This window comes from Gigantopelta aegis, chromosome 10, assembly GCF_016097555.1.
Source record: "Gigantopelta aegis isolate Gae_Host chromosome 10, Gae_host_genome, whole genome shotgun sequence".
NCBI lineage: Eukaryota > Metazoa > Mollusca > Gastropoda > Neomphalida > Peltospiridae > Gigantopelta > Gigantopelta aegis.
This window is the reverse complement of record NC_054708.1, coordinates 48437911-48458119: the sequence shown is the minus strand read 5'-3', so window position 1 is coordinate 48458119 and position 20209 is coordinate 48437911. Positions and strand designations below refer to the sequence as shown.

Sequence of the window (20209 nt, the reverse complement as noted above, 5' to 3'; positions counted from 1 at the left end):
ACCGTGGGAATGTGTTTGGGACATGCAATGACCTTATATTCACAAAGCATGAACCGGTAGGAAACATAAAATCGGAGTTATAACCCATTTGTACCCTTTTGCGTTTCTTTTTTTGAAGAGTATATTAAGTAATTATTAGATATAACTTATTATATTGCTGTTGTGCTGTTCCTCTATAAGCTGCAGGTTTTTTATTTATTACATAATACTAAGTATATGTACCCCCCTCCCAGTACAGAAGTCACCTGTTGTTGACATGTTAATTAAAATCAATTATTTTTTTCTCAGGTGTACATGATCAATTTGCTTAGACGACCCGAACGACGTTTTCGAATGAAACACAATCTCTATGAACTTGGTATAGATGCGAAGATCATAGATGCGGTAGATGGACAGTAAGTTTTTATTATTATTACCGATATGGTTAAAAATATCTTGGTTAATATGAAAGTGACATGTCCCACTAGAACATCCAGTAACACTTCGACGTCATCATGATGATGTCATATGTTTGATGCATTACAACCGTACTGGAACGTTAATCAAATGAGTTAAGTGATATAAATTGAAATTAATTATGTGTAATAAATAGGATATTAAACACGCTACTATTATGTCCTTCGTGAAATAATTTTCATTGTCACTTGTTAAAACTTGCGACAGTTGAAAATTATATTACTCGGGACATAAACATGTTAGAAAATGAAAGCTTGTTTAATATCCTATAAATATATAACTGTCATCAATCTGGGCAGCAGGCTTATTGTTTTTGGCCTGTCTTGACATGAGATATTATAAAAAAAATTTTTAAATGTATACTGATGGAAGGAAATAAGGGAATACATGTTATTGGAGACAAAATTTAATTCACTTCTAGAGTAGTTATGTCTGTGTAAAATACAGAGATGCAATGTATGACTGAATGTCAGTACTGTGGTATTCACTGCCACTAACATAGTTAACTTCCTGATGCTGTGGATGAGGATTTTGGATGTAGTCAATATTTGATGTTATTATTTATATGTTCCCTTATTTCTTTCCATCAGTATATTTCATTATTAATTATCTTTCTTAGTGGCCAAATTGTGTTGTTAGTTTTTTTATTTAAAGATACATTAAAATTAACGACATTTTTATAGTTTCTGTTTAGTTTACCAGATGTAATGTGGAGAATGATTTAAGTGTTTTCATTGTTACATAATTTTTGTCACCCAAGATAAGAAAAAGAAAAAGCAGAATGCATGTTACTGTAGTGTAGCGCTGTTTATTACTGGCAGCACGTGAGTTGACCCTTTCCACTAACATTTTGGAGCTGTGGGACCTACAATATATCCTTTTCCAGACCTCAGTGTTTAAGGGGAGCTGTCACACTGGCTCTCCATCACTCACCTAGTTCAGGAGAATAAGTTTTAGCTCCCCTTCACAAGTGAATTAAAAACAAACCATTATACTACAAAAGGATTAACCTCACCATGGTGCAGGGGTGTATCATTCTCTTTGAGAATGGCCAATACAACACAACATTGAAGTTTTGAGTAAAAGTCAGTATCTATCTGTGATATTTGTGTTTTTGCACAGTTCTTTACACTGTGTTTTTGTTTAAATCTTGAATTTTTATATTGATGTTGATCATCACTTTATTTGTTTGCATTACCATAGTTTGGCACCCAATAGCCGATGTATTTTTCGTGATGGGGTGTCGTTAAACATTCATTCATTCATTCATTACAAAAGGATTAAATATTGATGCTCAACGCATAGATGCCAACCATTATGAATTTGGCAGAATCATTACAAATTTAAAGCAGACATTACGCTATTATGATTGTCTTGTTCGAAATTCCGATTTTTAGAAAGAAAATTGTAATTTGGTGTATTTGGTATTTTGTTTGGAAGGCACAAATGTTTTTAACACCGGGAAAATGGAAGTTTTTCCAGCTTCACCGTCAACAATCATAGATTGGTTTCCTGCCTTGTTCTTTAAACTTATGGATTTCGAATAGCGAGCATAGTAAGCATGGCGATATAGAATAAACCAGTCTAGCAATTGGTCTTCCGAACAGCCCGATGTTTGCCGACTGGGTACGGCTTTGAACTTGACTTTACTAAAATGTCGAAAGACGCGCTCCTGTGCCATCACTGATAACATTCCTATTTGGGGGGTGGGATTCTTATTTTATGAAGGCCTGGCACCTCTGTCAATGTAGTAACATCTTAAATGTTAATTAATCTTAAATAATTACGCCTCTCAATTTTTTCTCAATGAGGACAGCTCCTTGATTAAAAGACCCATTTAGGGGTTTTCTTGTTCCAGTCATTTCTGCTCGACTGCCATGTTAAAGGCTGTGTTAAGTGCTCTTGTCTGTGGGAAGTGCATTTAAAAGACCCCTTATTGTTAAATGGATGATGTGGTCAACTTCACAGCTATCGGTTTTCTTCTCTCACAATTACCACACAGTTAAACACAGCTGTGAAGTAAAAATGTGAATGTTTGGGGATTTTATTATTAACCACATTTTGTTTATTGTTAAGTGTAATTCACAGGATCAAAACCACCTTGGCAGATCCATTGTTTTTCCCCCATTCCAACCAGTGTCCCATGACAGTGTCCATGGTTTCTGCCAGATGGTACAATGGGTACAATTATGTACCCTAAAATCTTGGAAATTAATGGATACATTTTTATAATTTTTAGAAGGATTATAGTAAGAGAACTGCTGTTTAAAATTTTAAAAAGTAGATGAAATGCAGTGTCCGATTTAAAACAGTATTTTCAAAACCATAACCACCTTGAAGGGGCACTTATGATCTGTTTTGTTGTCATTACATACCCTCAAATTATTTTCATACAGAAAGGCTGCTATTTGTCGGAAGTATATAAATGATCCCTTGCTATTAATGGAAAAATGTAGTGGGTTTCCTCTGAAGACTGTGTCAGAGTTACAACATGTGTTAGACATCCAGAAAGCTGATGATTAATCAATGTGCTCTAGTGATGTCATTAAATAAAAGAAACTTTGTATATTTCAGGGAGCTAAACGACACCTATCTAGATAGTCTGAATGTTGACATGCTGCCTGGGTACTCTGATCCGTACAACGGAAGGTGAATTACAGCTTTCTTAATTGCATGTGTGCATGATCTAACTGCTGGTTGCTTGTGGGCATGATGTAACTGTGTACACTATTCTGATGTAGCCGAAGATATGCAAGTCATAACACTGAATGGACTGCTGGTTGTTTGTGGGCATGATGTAACTGTGTACACTATTCTGATGTAACCGAAGATATGCAAGTCATAACACTGAATGGACTGCTGGTTGTCTGGTCATGATGTAACTGGTACACTATTCTGATGTAACCGAAGATATGCAAGTCATAACACTGAATGGACTGCTGGTTGTTTGTGGGCATGATGTAACTGTGTACACTATTCTGATGTAACCGAAGATATGCAAGTCATAACACTGAATGGACTGCTGGTTGTCTGGTCATGATGTAACTGGTACACTATTCTGATGTAACCGAAGATATGCAAGTCATAACACTGAATGGACTGCTGGTTGTTTGTGGGCATGATGTAACTGTGTACACTATTCTGATGTAACCGAAGATATGCAAGTCATAACACTGAATAGACTGCTGGTTGTCTGGTCATGATGTAACTGGTACACTATTCTGATGTAACCGAAGATATGCAAGTCATAACACTGAATGGACTGCTGGTTGTCTGGTCATGATGTAACTGGTACACTATTCTGATGTAACCGAAGATATGCAAGTCCTAACACTGAATAGACTGCTGGTTGTTTGTAGGCATGATGTAACTGTGTACACTATTCTGACGTAGCCGAAGATATGGAAGTTATAACACTGAAAGGATGGCATGCTCTTCCAGCTAGATCATTTTTATTCCTGTGAAAGGTGGTTATGAATTTTTTAAATCTTCATGAACCATTACTTAAATAATTGTCCTTGCATTGTAGTAGTATATGGCTGGATTTTAAAAAATGTCTTAAAATCAAAATTAATAACAATGTCTCTGTAAAAGGTCTACCGGCCTTGGTGGCGTTGTGGTTAGGCCATCGGTCTACAGGCTTGTAGGTACTGGGTTCAGATCCCAGTCGAGGCATGGAATTTTTAATCCAGATACCGACTCCAAACCCTGAGTGAGTGCTCCGCAAGGCTCAGTGGGTAGGTGTAAATCACTTGCACCAACCAGTGATCCATAACTGGTTCAACAAAGGCCATGGTTTGTGCTATCCTGCCTGTGGGAAGTGCAAATAAAAGATCCTTTGTTGCCTGTTGTAAAAGAGTAGCCTATGTGGCGACAGCGGGTTTTCTCTAAAAAACCCACTGTCAGAATGACCATATGTTTGATGTCCAATAGCCGATGATAAGATAAAACAGTGTGCTCTAGTGGCGTCATTAAATAAAACTTTACTATAAAAGGTCTACGGCTTTCTGATATCACAAGATATTCAAAGCATGGTTTGTTATTTAGAGCTGTTTTTATGTCTTATAACTGCATATGATCTATGTTCTTGTATTGACGATGGTTTGTAGTCATATGTTTCCTGATTTTATAAGTTATCTCCCCACTTTTCTTTGTGTAAATTTCTCACTGTGTTTTCCTGGAACAGTTTTTCTCATGAGTATTCATTGCTTAAAAGTTATATCTAAATGTTGTTGACGGCATTGACATTTCTGTTATTTGTTTATTATAGCATGTTACACAATCATGTTTTGTGTTCAGTCTACTAAACAAGTTTTGTGGTTTTGTTTGTTATCAGCCATTTGCTTCATTCTATAACTGTAGATCTTGGTTCTTTGTAGGAAACGAGGAAATATATATTTGGTAGAAGAAATATGACGGAATCATTTCGCTAATCCTGAACTTCTGTTGCAATTTTTTTGTGATACTGAATTTTATTCTAAATTTTAATTTGATCTATCTTGTGTTATTTGTATATTTTGCACAGTCCTTTACATTGAGTTTTAATTCACCTCTTTCAGTTTTATATTGATGTTGTTCATCACTTAATTTTTGCATTTATCATAGTTTGACACCCAATAGCCGATGTATTTTTCGTGCTGGGGTGTTGTTAAATATTCATTCATTTGGTTCCATATGTTTCATTGTTCTGCTTTTTGTGTCCATGTCCAAAGGTATATAATGTAAAAACAGTCGAAATAATTTTAGAAACCTATGTTACCTCTTAAACCATGTGTAAATCCACTGTGAACATGCCTGGTGAATCTATTTAGTAACATCTAGAGAACCTGTAGACTGAAGCATAAAATTACTGAAAGAATCTGTATTTTGTGGTCTTGTAATTATTTTTCAAGACTTTTCTTGGAAATACTGATTTTGTCACGGATGTTTTAACAGGCAACTTTACACTGTTGACATATGTCATTCGTGTTTTTTTTTTATAAGCATGTGCTTTTTCTAAGATATTGCTAAATTTAACAATTATCATTCACATATTTTATTTATACTATTTTTTTTTCCAGGGCATTAACAATGGGTGAAATTGGTTGTTTTCTTAGCCATTATTTTTTATGGCAAGAAGTAAGTAAACTAACATCTTTTACTAAAATGTTCTTTAACTGGTGTTGGAAATACTGCTTTCAATTGTACAGGAAACTAACAATTTTTAATGGTACAAAACAACAATAAATGAACTTAATATAACAGTTATTTAAGTTTTAATGCGGGCTAGTGGTTTTGCGTTTCTCACTAGCCAGAACTTAAAAACCACTAGCCATGGGCGTCGGGCTAGTGGATTTGTCGAACTCTGCCTCTCTGTATATCTGTGTGGTCCTTAACCATATGTCTGATGCCATATAATTGTAAATAAAACATTTTGAGTGCTTCATTAAATAAAACATTTCCTTCCTTCCTTCCTTCCTACCGTAGAACCCTCATGGGAAGAAAAAAGTTGGCCTTTTGGGTCACACTGTCAAATGAGCTCATGTACTTATATTCACAGTGAATAGAAATGTTGAAAACAATTTTTTTTAAATTCTTACCAAGGTGAAGGGTGAGATTTTTGGGGCTTGAACCCACCTCACTCAAGTAAAAATGTATTTCTTTTTTTTTTCAATACATTTTCCAGATGAGTGCATCTCGACCCCACAATAAACTTCACTTGCCACAGAATTTTTATTTGTTTTGTTTGTTTATGATTTTAGATGATCAGCAAGAATTTGAAAAGAGTGCTTTTTTTCGAAGACGATGTCAGATTTGAGCCACAGTTTCGCCACAAATTGCAGAAGATGTTGCATGAAGCTGATACATATATTCCACAATGGGAACTCATGTATGTTTAAAATGTGAAATGTTTTAACTATTTACAGATACTTGTCATAAGTAAATAAAGCATGTTTAAAATGTGAAATATTTGAACTAATTACAGGTACCTGGGTCACAAGAGACTGAGATTAAATTCTGAAATGTATAAATATTTACAGTTGCTTAGGTCATAAGTAAAGAAACAATGTTTAAAATGTGAACTGTTTAAACTACATGTGGTTACTTGGGTTGTAAGTGAATAAACCATGTTTAAAATGTGAAATGTTTAAACTACATGTGGTTACTTGGGTTGTAAGTGAATAAACCATGTTTAAAATGTGAAATGTTTAAACTACATGTGGTTACTTGGGTTGTAAGTGAATAAACCATGTATAAAATGTGAACTGTTTAAACTACATGTGGTTACTTGGGTTGTAAGTGAATAAACCATGTATAAAATGTGAAATGTTTAAACTACATGTGGTTACTTGGGTTGTAAGTGAATAAACAATGTTTAAAATGTGAAATGTTTAAACTACATGTGGTTACTTGGGTTGTAAGTGAATAAACCATGTATAAAATGTGAACTGTTTAAACTACATGTGGTTACTTGGGTTGTAAGTGAATAAACCATGTATAAAATGTGAAATGTTTAAACTACATGTGGTTACTTGGGTTGTAAGTGAATAAACCATGTTAAAAATATGAAATGTTTGAAACTATTTACAAGTACTTGGGTCATAAGATAATGAGATTAAAGTCTGAAATGTTTTAACTATTTACAGTTGCTTGAGTGGTAATTGAACAAACCATGTATAAAATGTAAACTGTTTGAACTGTTTACAGTTACCTGGGTCATAAGATAATGAGATTAAAGTCTGAAATGTTTTAACTATTTACAGTTACCTGGGTCATAAGAGAATAAGATTAAAGTCTGAAATGTTTTAACTATTTACAGTTGCTTGAGTGGTAATTGAACAAACCATTTATAAAATGTGAACTGTTTGAAGTGTTTACAGATACCTGGGTCGTAATTGAACAAACCATGTATAAAATGTGAACTGTTTACTGTACCTGGGTCGTATAAAATGTGAACTGTTTACAGTTACCTGGGTCGTAAGTGAACAAACCATGTATAAAATGTGAACTGTTTACAGTTACCTGGGTCGTAAGTGAACAAACCATGTATAAAATGTGAACTGTTTACAGTTACCTGGGTCGTAATTGAACAAACCATGTATAAAATGTGAACTGTCTACTGTACCTGGGTCGTATAAAATGTGAACTGTTTACAGTTACCTGGGTCATAAGTGAACAAACCATGTATGAAATGTGAACTGTTTCCAGTTACCTGGTTTGTAAGTGAACAAACCATGTATAAAATGTGAACTGTTTACAGCTACCTGGGTCGTAATTGAACAAACCATGTATAAAATGTGAACTGTCTACTGTACCTGGGTCGTATAAAATGTGAACTGTTTACAGCTACCTGGGTCGTAAGTGAACAAACCATGTATGAAATGTGAACTGTCTACTGTACCTGGGTCGTATAAAATGTGAACTGTTTACAGTTACCTGGGTCGTAAGTGAACAAACCATGTATGAAATGTGAACTGTTTCCAGTTACCTGGTTTGTAAGTGAACAAACCATGTATAAAATGTGAACTGTTTACAGTTACCTGGGTCGTAAATGAACACACCATGTATAAAATGTGAACTGTTTACTTTACCTGGGTCGTAAACGAACACACCATGTATAAAATGTGAACTGTTTACAGTTACCTGGGTCGTAAACGAACACACCATGTATAAAATGTGAACTGTTTACAGTTACCTGGGTCGTAAACAAACACACCATGTATAAAATGTGAACTGTTTACTTTACCTGGGTCGTATAAAATGTGAACTGTTTGAATTGTTTACAGTTATCTGGGTCGTAAGCGACTGCGTCCGAGTGAAGAAGCCATGATCCAAGGTACGAACACCCTGTGCTGGCCACACTACTCGTACTGGACGCTGAGCTACCTGTTAACACTGGACGGAGCCCGCAAGCTGATCGCACAGAACCCCCTCGTCAAGATGCTGCCCGTCGACGAGTACCTGCCCATCATGTTCAATAAACACCCCGAGTAAGTGCTGCACACACAGCATACAGCTTTACTTTCATGCAGTTATCTGACCTGGGCCGGATGTAGCCCAGTGGTAAAGCGTTCACTTGATGTGCGGTCGGTCTAGGATCGATCTCCGTCGGTGGACCTATTGGGCTATTTCTCATTCCAGCCAGTGCTCCACAACTGGTGTAATAAAGGCTGTGGGATGGTGCATATAAAAGATCCCTTGCTGCTAATCGAAAAGAGTAGCCCATGAAGTGGCGACAGTAGGTTTCCTCTCTCAATATCTATGTGGTCCTTAACCATATGTCCGACGCCATATAACCGTAAATAAAATGTGTTGAATGTGTTGTTAAAGAAAACATTTCCTTCCTTATCTGACCTCTCACAAAAAAACGCTCTTCATTCCGTAATTCTCTGCTCTTTGAGTGATTCAAGTTTGTCGTGTTATGTATTAATTGTTATATTAGGGCAGGATTTAGTTCAGTCGATTGAGTGCTCGCTTGATGTGTTTGCGTCACAGGATTGAACCACTTCAGTGAATCCATTCAACTGATTTATGTTTTCTCGTTTCAACCAGTGCATCACAACTGTTTGTGGGAAAGTGCATATAAAAAAAACTTGCTGCATTAGGAAAAATGTATTGGGTTTCGTCTGATGACAATGTGTCAGAATTACCAGTTTGACGTCCAATAACCGATGATTAATTAATCTATGTGCCCCAGTGATGTAGTTAAACAAAATAAACTCCTTTTAAACAAAACAAACTAAAAAAAATTATTATCCATTAAAGGATTTTGTAGGAGATATCGCTGGCACTATAATTTGCGATATCTCCTGCGATATTCTCCTAGGAGATATCTCTTCTTTTGTTACGTCACTGTGTATGCTTCAGTGCAAAACCTATCATTAGTGATGTACCTGCCCACCACTGTCATTCTACTAGTTAACGAGTCTACCGCTGCCAAATATAGTGACATTCAACTCACATTACTGACATTGTTTACAATTTACGCAAATGAATGGAATGATAATGAATGATAAAAAGAATACTCCCCGAGTGTCTTGTGATATCATAATTTATCAGCACTCGGATTTCATACTTTTATCAACTCGTGCTGATAAATTATGATATCACAAGAGACACTGGGAGTATCTTCTATTTATGCTAGAATATAATAGACCAACATGACAGAAATGTTAAGAGCCATTCACATCAGTTTAATAATGTGAATAGCTAGTCTGCAGAATAAAGAATGTTGGTAACCACTGTTCTCAAGTTCTGGGCTTGTTTTTTCTGTGAATTAATAGGGGCAACAATTCAAACTGCATTATTCATTTATTTATTACTTATTTTTTGTAACAATTTGTTTTTTTAGAAAGTCATGGAAGCAGTATTTTTCGCCCAGGAACTTGGTTGGTATTTCTGCTGAACCTCTGCTAGTGTATCCAACTCATTACACCGGCGAGCCAAACTACGTGTCTGACACAGAAGACTCGTCCGTCATTCCTCTAGAAGACCAACTCGACTTTGGATTCAGTGATATTAAAGATGAACTCTAATTCCAAAAAGTTTGATACGTTTTATCCACATTTTCTCTGTCTCTGTCAATGTTGATCTCCATTAGCCATCTGATTACAATGTTTTTGTTGTTGAAAAATTCAGAAGTCAAATTTCAGGCCTCTCCATTTCAAAACAGCAGTAGGGCAATCCAGTGTTGGAATGATCTCCCGATAACTATAAGCAGGAGAAATTTGAAATGTGGAGAGTAGTACATCACATCTTAGAAATAAGCATCAGTGTAGTAAATATTACAGCAACATGATGAAAAATTAGTATGGAAACACTCACCACTCTGCATCTTTGAGTGAGTATGAGGTGAGTGTGAGCAACTGCTTATCTCTTGCTGAGAGACCTGGTATTAAAGATTTGTTTTGTTGTAGTTAAACAAATTATCTTTGATTTGTGAAAAAAATGGCCTATACAAATAGTATCCTTTGTTAATGCGATTTTGTATTTTAAAGCAGTTTTTATATTGTTTTTACATTTTTAAAAAAACCCATGAAACATGCAATGTAAATGAAAGTCCTCAATTTGGTCACAGAATGTGATATTTTTAGATTTTCACTTTTAGCCTGTTTATAATGTTAAACAGTGCTTTATTATTATTACCCATATGGGTAAAATAATCGAGGTAATGTTTTTTGAATAACTACACAGTATGCAGATTGGTTCGAGAACCACGAATTGGCTGGCTTAATAATGACTTTGGTGGTTTGTTTGTTATGGCTGGTACTTCACTTTCATTCAGTCAGTTTTTTCATTCATATGTCTGTAATAGATACGTTATATGATCTACAGAGATTTGCTGGAATTCTTTTTTACTAATTTTATTTGTAAACATGAAAGGTGTATTTTCATAACAAGCGGCTTTAAATATATAGGACAATAAAACTAAGGTTGTCACAGTCGTATTTGGTATTGTAAATATTTGGCTGTAAAAAGAATACAGTTACATGTATGCCATGATGTCAAGTTACATGTATGCCATGATGTCAAGTTACATGTATGCCATGATGTCAAGTTACATGTATGCCATGATGTCAAGTTACATGTATGCCATGATGTCAAGTTACATGTATGCCACGATGTCAAGTTACATGTATGCCATGATGTCACATGTATTACATCATTTAATGCATGTAGAGCTATGTGACATAATGGCTAAAGGAATTATAATTTTAAAACCCCCAAAGGTTGAGGTTTACAACATTCACTATCCTGGAACAGATAATCTGTAATTACTTGTAGCTTGTTAGTTATTTCATAAATCTTACATATATAATCATATACTATTTTGTGTTTGGACCAGTTCTGTGGTCTTGCTTCCTGAGTACAATCATTATATCTTCGTCTGAAATCCATGCTATGCTTATTTCAGTAATAAAGGCATAGTTTTTCTTCGAGAGTGCTACATGTTTGTTATGTAGTTAGGTCTCAACTCTTTTGCTATTCTATTCATCTGATGATTGATTGAGCATGCATCCGTCCATTCAGGATATTTTAACCTGCCCCAAATGTCTGCTTAACCTGTGGTAATATCATGTCTTATGTCTGTCAGTGATCTTTTCCAATGACTTTATTATTTTGTGCCAAAAATAGAATAGCTCTTGTATGATTGTTAAAGCTTTAATTGAATTTTTTACATTCATTCATTGGACAGTAGTTGTCAGAAGGGCATTGATTTTTAAATCTGATTTGACATTTTATATTGTTAATGTACAAACATTTTGTTGTACCAGTAATAGTAGATCCTGCAGGAGTGAGCTTTGAGTCGGCTCAGTACTGGACTTGCTGGAATACGTTACCCACATATTTACAAGACTGTATTTATGAATGACAAAAACTCACTCTTTTGAGCTGTCAAAAGTGCAAAGGTGCTAAATTCTTTTAAATATGTAGTGGTTTTTAAAAAATATATATATGATCACAACTGTAATTATAAAGAAATGCTGTTATTTTTATAATTTTGTGAATTTAACCGTGATTACTTGATAACAACCCATGGTTTTAAATTTTTGTAGTCGCTCATTTGTACTGAATGTGTATTATTACGGTATGTGGTACGTGTGTATTTTAGATGTTAGTATAGATACAGCAATTAGAAACTTACATTACAACTGTATACCTTTCAGTAAAAATGTGAGATAAAGGAATGCAAAGCTAATCGAAATTGGCCATACATTAATCATAATATTACAATCATTACTACTAGCTATCAGTATTATTAGCTCTCTTTCAAATGTCTTTTTATCTTTGAAATTTACTATGACCCAGTAGCGCTGAAGAATTTAGCTTAATTTCACAAACATCGTCTATTTTTATTTGAATCTTTATCAAGTTAACATGTAGAACATTTTGATACCGTATTTAATTATGGAATTTTTCAGTTTAATATTGGAAGTAAAACACACTATAACCTTTGTCCTAGAGAAATTTTGCCAAGCATTTATAAAGATATTGTTTTTTTTTATTCTGTCAAATGAAAATATAAGAAGTACTTTTACTAATGATCCATCAGTGATTGGGAAAAGAAAAAACAGTAAAACGTTAAAAATTAATTTTTATTTAATAACTATTTTTAATACATCTGCTTCCTTTTTTAAAGTCTTGCATGAATAAATATTGTGTTATCTGAAATTTAAGAGAAAAATATAATTCAAAATTAAACAAATATATCCTAGTAACAAACAAAACTCACAAATTAATGGGAAAAAAGAAGCTTAATATATTGCACCAAGTACCATTTCTTAGGGTTGTTTTTTTTTGAAAAGTTTTAATGTGAATATTCATTTCTGCTTTGTGTTTATGCTATGCTTTTAATTAGCTTTATGTTGTTTTTAGATGTGCTTACTATTGTTCTCCATTGACTGTATTTATATCACTCATGGATCATATACAATGTGCCATATAACATGTTTCATTTTGCCATGTCTTTCAAAATATTTGGTAGGATGAATTTTGTTCTATTGGGCCAAGTATAGACCATGTCTCACTTTACTAATCATATGAATCTGGAATTGCCATTTACAATTATTCCAGGATGAATAGTTTAATCTTCAGCATACATAATATATGTATTTTTAAAATATATAAAAATAACAGTATTTAGGTACATTTATGTATATAGGGCATGCACTTAAACATTCTTTTTCTTATTTTGTATTATGCATACATACTGTAGATCTAGAATATTTTGTGAACAACAAAATAGTGTGAAATGGCAGAAATTTGCAATTACTTTGATTTTGAAGAAATACAACAGCAAAACTTTTCGTGGATTCTGTTCTAAGCAATTTTCATGCTGGGGTGTTTTTAAATATGTGTTCATTCATTTTGTTGTAGCCAATATACTTGACATAATTGCTAATAGTGTACATCTAAATAAATTCAATCTGATTGAATAAACTTACTCACAACTTACTCAGTGTACCATTATTAGATTTGGTTATAATCAACATGATTGGATAATTACTGTTCTGTGAGCATGTGTTTATTCTTGTACTTCTGGTTAATGCAGTCACATGTTTCTTACAGAAAACTGGTCTCGGTGGTGCAGTGGTTAAGCCATCGGATTACAGGCTGGTAGGTATAGGGTTCACAGTCCGGTACCGGCTCCAACCCAGAGCGAGTTTTAATGACTCAGTGGGTACGACTAAGACCACTACACCCTCTTTTCTTTCACTAACCACTAACCAACTAACCACTAACCCACTGTTCTGTACAGATAGCTAAGGTGTGTGCCCAGGACAGCGTGCTTGAACTTTAATTGGATATAAGCACAAAAATAAGTTGAAATGAATGAATCATACAGAAATTAAAATTGTTAATTAAATTAACACTAGAGTAGAATTTATTAGTCCTGTCTTAGTGTGTGCGACTGTCTGTCCCATATATAGTTTTCCTCATGTTAATACACAATGTTTTGAGATACTGAGCTGAAATTGTGTGTGCAGTTTTATCATGTACTGCAGGGCTATCTCTGGCACTTGCCAAATTCGCCAATTGCGAATTTTAAACACAACTGGCAAATTTTAATTTAATTCGGCAAAAGAATTTCGTATAATGATTGATATTTTGTGTAAAATAATGGTGGGTTTCTGCAGTTTTTGAAATTTAATAGATAATTTGGCTAAGTGTTCTACACACCCAGAGCTAACCCTGTACTGTTACAGATCATGTTTAACGTTCGTGGCGAGTTACCCACATTTCACAAAGTTATGGCCCTTGAAATAAGGAGGTACGAAAATGTATTGTCCAGTAGTGGACATGTATTGTTTTAGCAGTACTCTCAGAATGCTTGTTAAAATGTTATTCTTTGTCCTTACTATCATAGATGTGCATAATTGTTGAGTAGACTTTAAAAATTTCAGATTTAAAAAAAAATCCTAATACCAGTACAGGTACATATTTGTCAAGAACGATAATTCCAAGTAGAATATGTCTTTGTGTACACTAACTCATTCTGTCAGTCCTTGGTGAATCCAGTTTTGACAGAGTCCACTATGTTCAGACCTGTACACAGGGGGGTGCAATAGGTGCATACCACCACTACCACCCCTCCTCAAATTACCAAAGGTCCACATTTTTCCTATCAAATTTAGATAAAGTTATGTAAATGTACGTTTGTTTTTTAAAATATTTTTAGCCATTATAGGTCTCATCACAAGGAATTCACACAACCCCGTTTAAAAATCCTACTACAGACCTGATGTTGCAATGCATATTCAGTCAAAGTTCTTGTTGATTTCACTTATTGCCATTTTAACAAATGCTGGCAGTGCAGGATGTCATCTTTACAGGAATAAATAAGATTTTGTGTAAGTTAAGGAAAAGACTTGTTGATCGCTCGCAGTATTTGTATGATGTAGTATAGATTTACAGTATATAATATATGTAATAATTCTGTTCAATTAAGTACACTGTGTAATCGTCCATTTATTAGTATTATTTTTACACATAAAATACTACGTACATTGTATTTGTTTGTGTTACAGGGGCAGATCCAGGACATTTTGTTGGGGGGGGGGGGGGGGACTAAGGGAAAAGGGCACATAGAAGTGAAAAGGGTAACCTGATGATTTGTTTTGAAAGTGAGAAAAAAAGAGGCAGTTGAATAATTTTAGGGTGGATGGGTCCTCTGGTCCCCCCTCCCCTGGATCCACCTCTGTTATAGTGACCAAAATGTAAAACCAACCTGGAATTTATTTATGAGTATAATCACATGGATTGGGTCCTTCTGTCCTTCAAATTACACATATTTTGTACACAAATAAGATTGCACATTTAAATAAGTAGTACACATATTTCAAAAATTCTAATATGAATGATTTTAGTTTAATTTGTGGTGAATGACACCTGAAACTGTCAAATTGTGTGGTTATAATAAAAAATGTATCTGCATTAATCATTTATAGATTTTAAGGAGGCCACTTTAACCCCTCTTCCTCCTCCCCCCCCCCCCCCCCCCCCCCCAAAAAAAAAAAAAAATCCCAAAGCAATCAAAAACAAACAAGAAAGAAAGAAAACAGAACCAAACAAAAACCAAACATTTTTTAGAAACAAATGAAAACAATTCAGTATTGGAACATTTAAAATAAATTGAGTCTTCCCCTCAATTTTTATCAATACCACATAACTAAAGGAAAGACCACATGACACCTGACCTATAACATAGAGTACAAGATTGTACCATATAACTCCACATGATACTACATGACACCACACCACATCACACAAGATGAATAAATCCAGAAGTTGGTCACACTGCCATGCTCTTTCCCTAATGGGAAAATATTTTTAACTTGTATTCAAGTTTCATATGGTGCTGTTTACTAAATTACTAATAAATTGTTGTTTCTTAAGTTTTGTTTTGTTTTGTTTTTCAACCGAAGCTTCTGCTAAATTCACCTTTAAAAGTTTGTAAATTCAAGAACTAGCATTTTCATGATTGGTGTATTAAAAGTGGTGGCCTGTGCTGTTCAGTGTGTTTAAACGTATATATATAAAGATCCTTTGTAGTGGCCTTGAGTTCATTAATTGGCATTGATTAGTATCTCAGAAGCGTCGGAAGCAAGTAAACGATGGTACGGCCATGACAACAATACACATGGGCGGATCCAGGAAATATTTTTAGTGGGGGGACCAAAAAAGAAGGGCACATTGACTCGTCAAAAGGGCACCTTACTACAAGTTTTGATATTTACAATTAATATGAATTCCTACAGTTCTACGTCATAATATACTAGCAATAATGAAGTAAATTGGCGTCACTCGCGTTAGAACCTCAATGGGGCCCCATTGAGACTCAATAACACAGACACATATCTGCAAGCTTGCGCATGTACACGAAAATCTTGATTTCATTTATCTACAATATAATTATTGTTTACTTAAAAAAAAAAAAATTCTACAAACAAAAAGGGCACTTGGACATTTTCAGGGCACTTGAACAATTTTTGGGGGGGACGCGTCCCCCTGGTCCCCCCCCCCCCCACCCCCCCTTGGATCCGCCCATGATACATATGATGAGATCTATACTATGTGAGCGCCATAGGAAGAGAAAGAAACGTTCCTGGCCCAAAAAGTACAGCCGTACCGCTTGAGACACCCCTGTATCTGGCCTATCATGGCCATCACTGTCTCCTGATCTTGTGCCTATCAAACATTTGAGATGAGATGTGGTGGAAACTGTAACCATCAGCATTAGAAGCCTTGGGGCCCATATCTATGTAGTTATCTTAGCGCTATGATATCGTTAAAAACGGTGTTGGCTATGGCGTGAGTCTTAGTGATATTGTACCTTTAAGATAACTTTGAGAATTGTCTGGAAGAGCGGTTGACTGATGCACGGTCGATCTAGGATCGATCCCTGTCGGAGGGTCCATTGGACTATTTCTCGTTTCAGCCAGTGCACCATGACTGGTAAATCAAAGGTCATGGTATGTGCTACCCTGTGTTGAATGGTGCATGTAAAAGATCCCGTACTAAAAATGGGAAAATGTAGCGGGTTTCCTCTCTAAGACTGTCAGAATTACCAAATGTTTGACATCCAATAACTGATGATTAATATATCAATGTGTTCTAGTGGTATCGTTAAACAAAAACAAACTTTTAACTTACCAGATCTCATCACTAAAGTGTATTCCACTAAATGGGTTGACCGAGTTTGTTATTAACGTTTGTAACATTCACGTCTGACCTATGTCCATGTTAAAAAAAAAAGTTTTATTAATGGAATACTGTGTATAACAGAAGGTCGTCTTGTTCGTTTCTTGCATCACCGAATACAGTAAAACAAATAAAATTACCGTATCTCAGCCTTTATTATCTTGCGAGATTAGGATATATCGATATTGAAAAATTGTATCATGGAATAATTTTCACCAATAATTATTTTGTTTAACTCGAATTACCGATATCTCAAACTTGTATCGAACAAGCTTCAACATCGAGAAAACGAAGTTTCAATGTGTATAGAAGGGCTATTGCATTGATGCGTTTCTAATGGATTTTAGTATATTGGTAGTTAAAATAAGAGTATTTTTAATTTTGTTATTTTTTAAAAATTTTATTATTATTAAAAAAATTTTTATTATTAATTTTTTTTTTTTTTTGGGGGGGGGGGGGGAGACATGTTTGTAATATTTGAAATAAATGACTATTCATTGATACGGGCCTGTTCTATTCGCCTTGGACCATTAAGTAATGTGTTAATACGCTATTTAGTTCACGAGCGCAAAGGGAGGTAACAATGATGATCTTTAAAAGAAGTACGAATAGTATTGCGTTGCTAGCGTCAACAAAGGAATTACCATGATGGCATAACGTTTGTTATTGCTTTTGATACGATGGCGGGTGCCGAGCCATTTGTAAACGCCAAACTGGAACAAAGGAAAGTTTTGCTGTTTACAAAAAGATACTGCCCTGATTCTAAAGTAGCAGTAGCGATTTTGGATGAGTATAACCTTCCGCGGTATTCTTATGAAGTTGTGGAAATCGAGCGACGCCAGGATTGCACGCAGATTGAGAACTATTTTCAGATTCTCTGTCTTACGGATAGTAGATCGGTATATATGACGTTTGTATAATAAAGTAAAATGTTCCCTTGGTGTAGCTAAATAACATGTACAGTCAGTATAATGAAGTAAAACAGTCGTTAACTAAAAGTGTGTGTAGGGCGAGATGTAGCCTAGTGGTAAAACGCTCGCTTGATGCGCTGTCGGTTTGGGATCGATCCCCGTCAGTGGGCTCATTGGGCTATTTATCGTTTCAGCCAGTGCATCACGACTGGTCCACCGAAGGCCGTGGTATGTGCTATTCTGACTGGGATGGTGCATATAAAAGATCTCTTGCTGCTAATCGAAAAGTGTAGCCCATGAAGTGGTAACAGCGGGTTTCCTCCCTCAATATCTGTGTTGTCCTTAACCATATGTCCGACGCCATATAACAGTAAATAAAATGTATTGAGTGCGTCGTTAAATAAAACATTTTCTTCTTAAAAGTGTGTGTCAATCTTGTTATTATGGGGCTTACTGTAAGCTTAGTCGTAAGGCGCTCGCTATCTGAGTCACCTCTAGTCCCCCCCCCCCCCCTCCCCTTATTGATATGTTGTAGTGGCTGCGATCGGATCGATTGCCTTATATGAACTTCCCACACACCACCACAACCAGTGATATATAAAATGCCATGATATGTACTGTCATATCTATATTATAAGGGGAAGTACATATAAAATATCCCTTGCAGCTATTTGATAAGAGTAGCCTATATGGTGGAAGCTGGGGGGGGGGGTGTGTGTGTGGGGGGTGTTCTTAGTCATCTGTGCCATATATATGCTATATTTACTAAGTGGCCGTAGTTCAAAATGTTCTGAGGTATTATGCATATTCTTTTCCATTTCTTAATGTTGATATCAAAATACATTTATAACAGTTTTGCTGAATGAAAGTAATATTTGTCTTATTTCACTTTAATGCTGGCATTTCCTAAATTGACATAGCACGTAATAAATTCGAAATCATAAAATATAAGAAACGCAATGCATATACGAATTGTACCAATGGACAAAGCCCGAGTACTCTGACCGTAAGAGAACAAGACAAACATTTGGACAGTTATGAGCGTCATAACTGTCCAAATATCCGCCTTGCTCAGACACGGTGTGTGTGTGGGGGGGGGGGGGGGGGGGGGGCATTGCCGTAGCCACACTTTCACATTGGGGTGGGGGTGGGGGCACCCACAGTATAAGTCGTGTTAATGGGTGATAGGCAAATATAACATGTTGTGGGGGTAAAAGTGATGGCATAGCAAGACTGAAATGATCCATCACCTTAACTTCTTCACTTCACATTTGCTAAACATGTGGGTCGCAGCTAGTTGCCCGAGTTGTTCCCTTCAAAGGCTATCACTGGTTGTGGCAATTAGTTTATGGTTATTAAATTGTTTATAGGTACAAGCAGCCCTGGAAATGATACTAAAAAAATAAAAGCTGAAGAAATATCTTAAAAGCTTTTTAAAAATATACCACCCATAACAAAAACAACAACAACAGTCTTTGAGCATTCCAGATCGAATCCAGTCTAATTTGAGAAAATTATTTTTTAGAAAAGAAGAGAAAAAATTAAGCTGGAATCCGAACAAAAGCTAAAACAATGACTGGGTTTGTTTGGTGGCCCCCCCCCCCCCCCCCCCCCACCACACACTATGTGATCGACTAAAACTAATAATTGTATTTCTTTTTCATATTGTAGGTGCCACAGTTGTTTGTCAATGGGAAATCAATCGGCGGTTGGCGGGAAATACCGAGACTCCATGAAGAGGGAAAACTAAAGGACATTTTACAACAATAATATTATAAACTACAGTAAACCCTACAACGAGGATGTGTGTCCAAGGATATGGAAGTATCGTCTAAGAATATATATTGTATAGACACCCAAACAGACATAAGCAATATACAAACACGGCTTTTGTTTGTGGAATTCATTTCTTACCAATTATTTATATATACATGTACATATATTTTGAACGTTAAAAATGTATAATATGTTATAATTGTTTTCATCACAAAGATGAAACAAACTTAGAGGACTTTACATATTGAAAATAAAATAATAAACAAGTCTCTGGTGTCTTACAGGAACTTTGTGTTTTATACAACTTGGTATGGTATCAGTGCCGGATTTATAAGGGGGCAAAGGGGGAAATTGCACCAGGCTTCCCTGCCAGAGGGGCCCCA

At 35.4% G+C, this 20209-nt stretch overlaps 2 protein-coding genes across 3 annotated transcripts in view; both read left to right on the top strand.

The window, feature by feature from the left end:
- LOC121384228 (procollagen galactosyltransferase 1-A-like) overlaps positions 1-13392 on the top strand; it is a 29649-nt gene extending 16257 nt beyond the window's left edge. For both annotated transcript variants that reach the window (XM_041514513.1, XM_041514512.1), the window contains exons 9-14: positions 289-395; positions 3031-3105; positions 5517-5574; positions 6198-6325; positions 8223-8426; positions 9788-13392. In XM_041514513.1, coding sequence (XP_041370447.1) covers positions 289-395; positions 3031-3105; positions 5517-5574; positions 6198-6325; positions 8223-8426; positions 9788-9971 — 756 coding nt within the window. In that variant the 3' untranslated portion in view covers positions 9972-13392. The remainder of the gene's footprint in view (positions 1-288; positions 396-3030; positions 3106-5516; positions 5575-6197; positions 6326-8222; positions 8427-9787) is intronic.
- Positions 13393-17755: 4363 nt separating this feature from the next.
- On the top strand, positions 17756-20094 carry LOC121384011 (glutaredoxin-C8-like). The gene is made up of 2 exons (XM_041514147.1): positions 17756-18038; positions 19722-20094. Exons 1-2 carry the CDS (start codon positions 17820-17822, stop codon positions 19818-19820), a joined length of 318 nt encoding a protein of 105 aa, XP_041370081.1. The 5' UTR covers positions 17756-17819; the 3' UTR covers positions 19821-20094.
- Positions 20095-20209: the final 115 nt, after the last annotated feature.

Excerpts from the sequence above, each read along its gene's own strand:
- LOC121384011 (XM_041514147.1), top strand. The coding sequence starts at position 17,820 with ATGGCGGGTGCCGAGCCATTTGTAAACGCCAAACTGGAACAAAGGAAA. Across the intron at positions 18,039-19,721 it reads GTCTTACGGATAGTAGATCG|GTGCCACAGTTGTTTGTCAA; the intron begins GTATATATGACG and ends TTCATATTGTAG.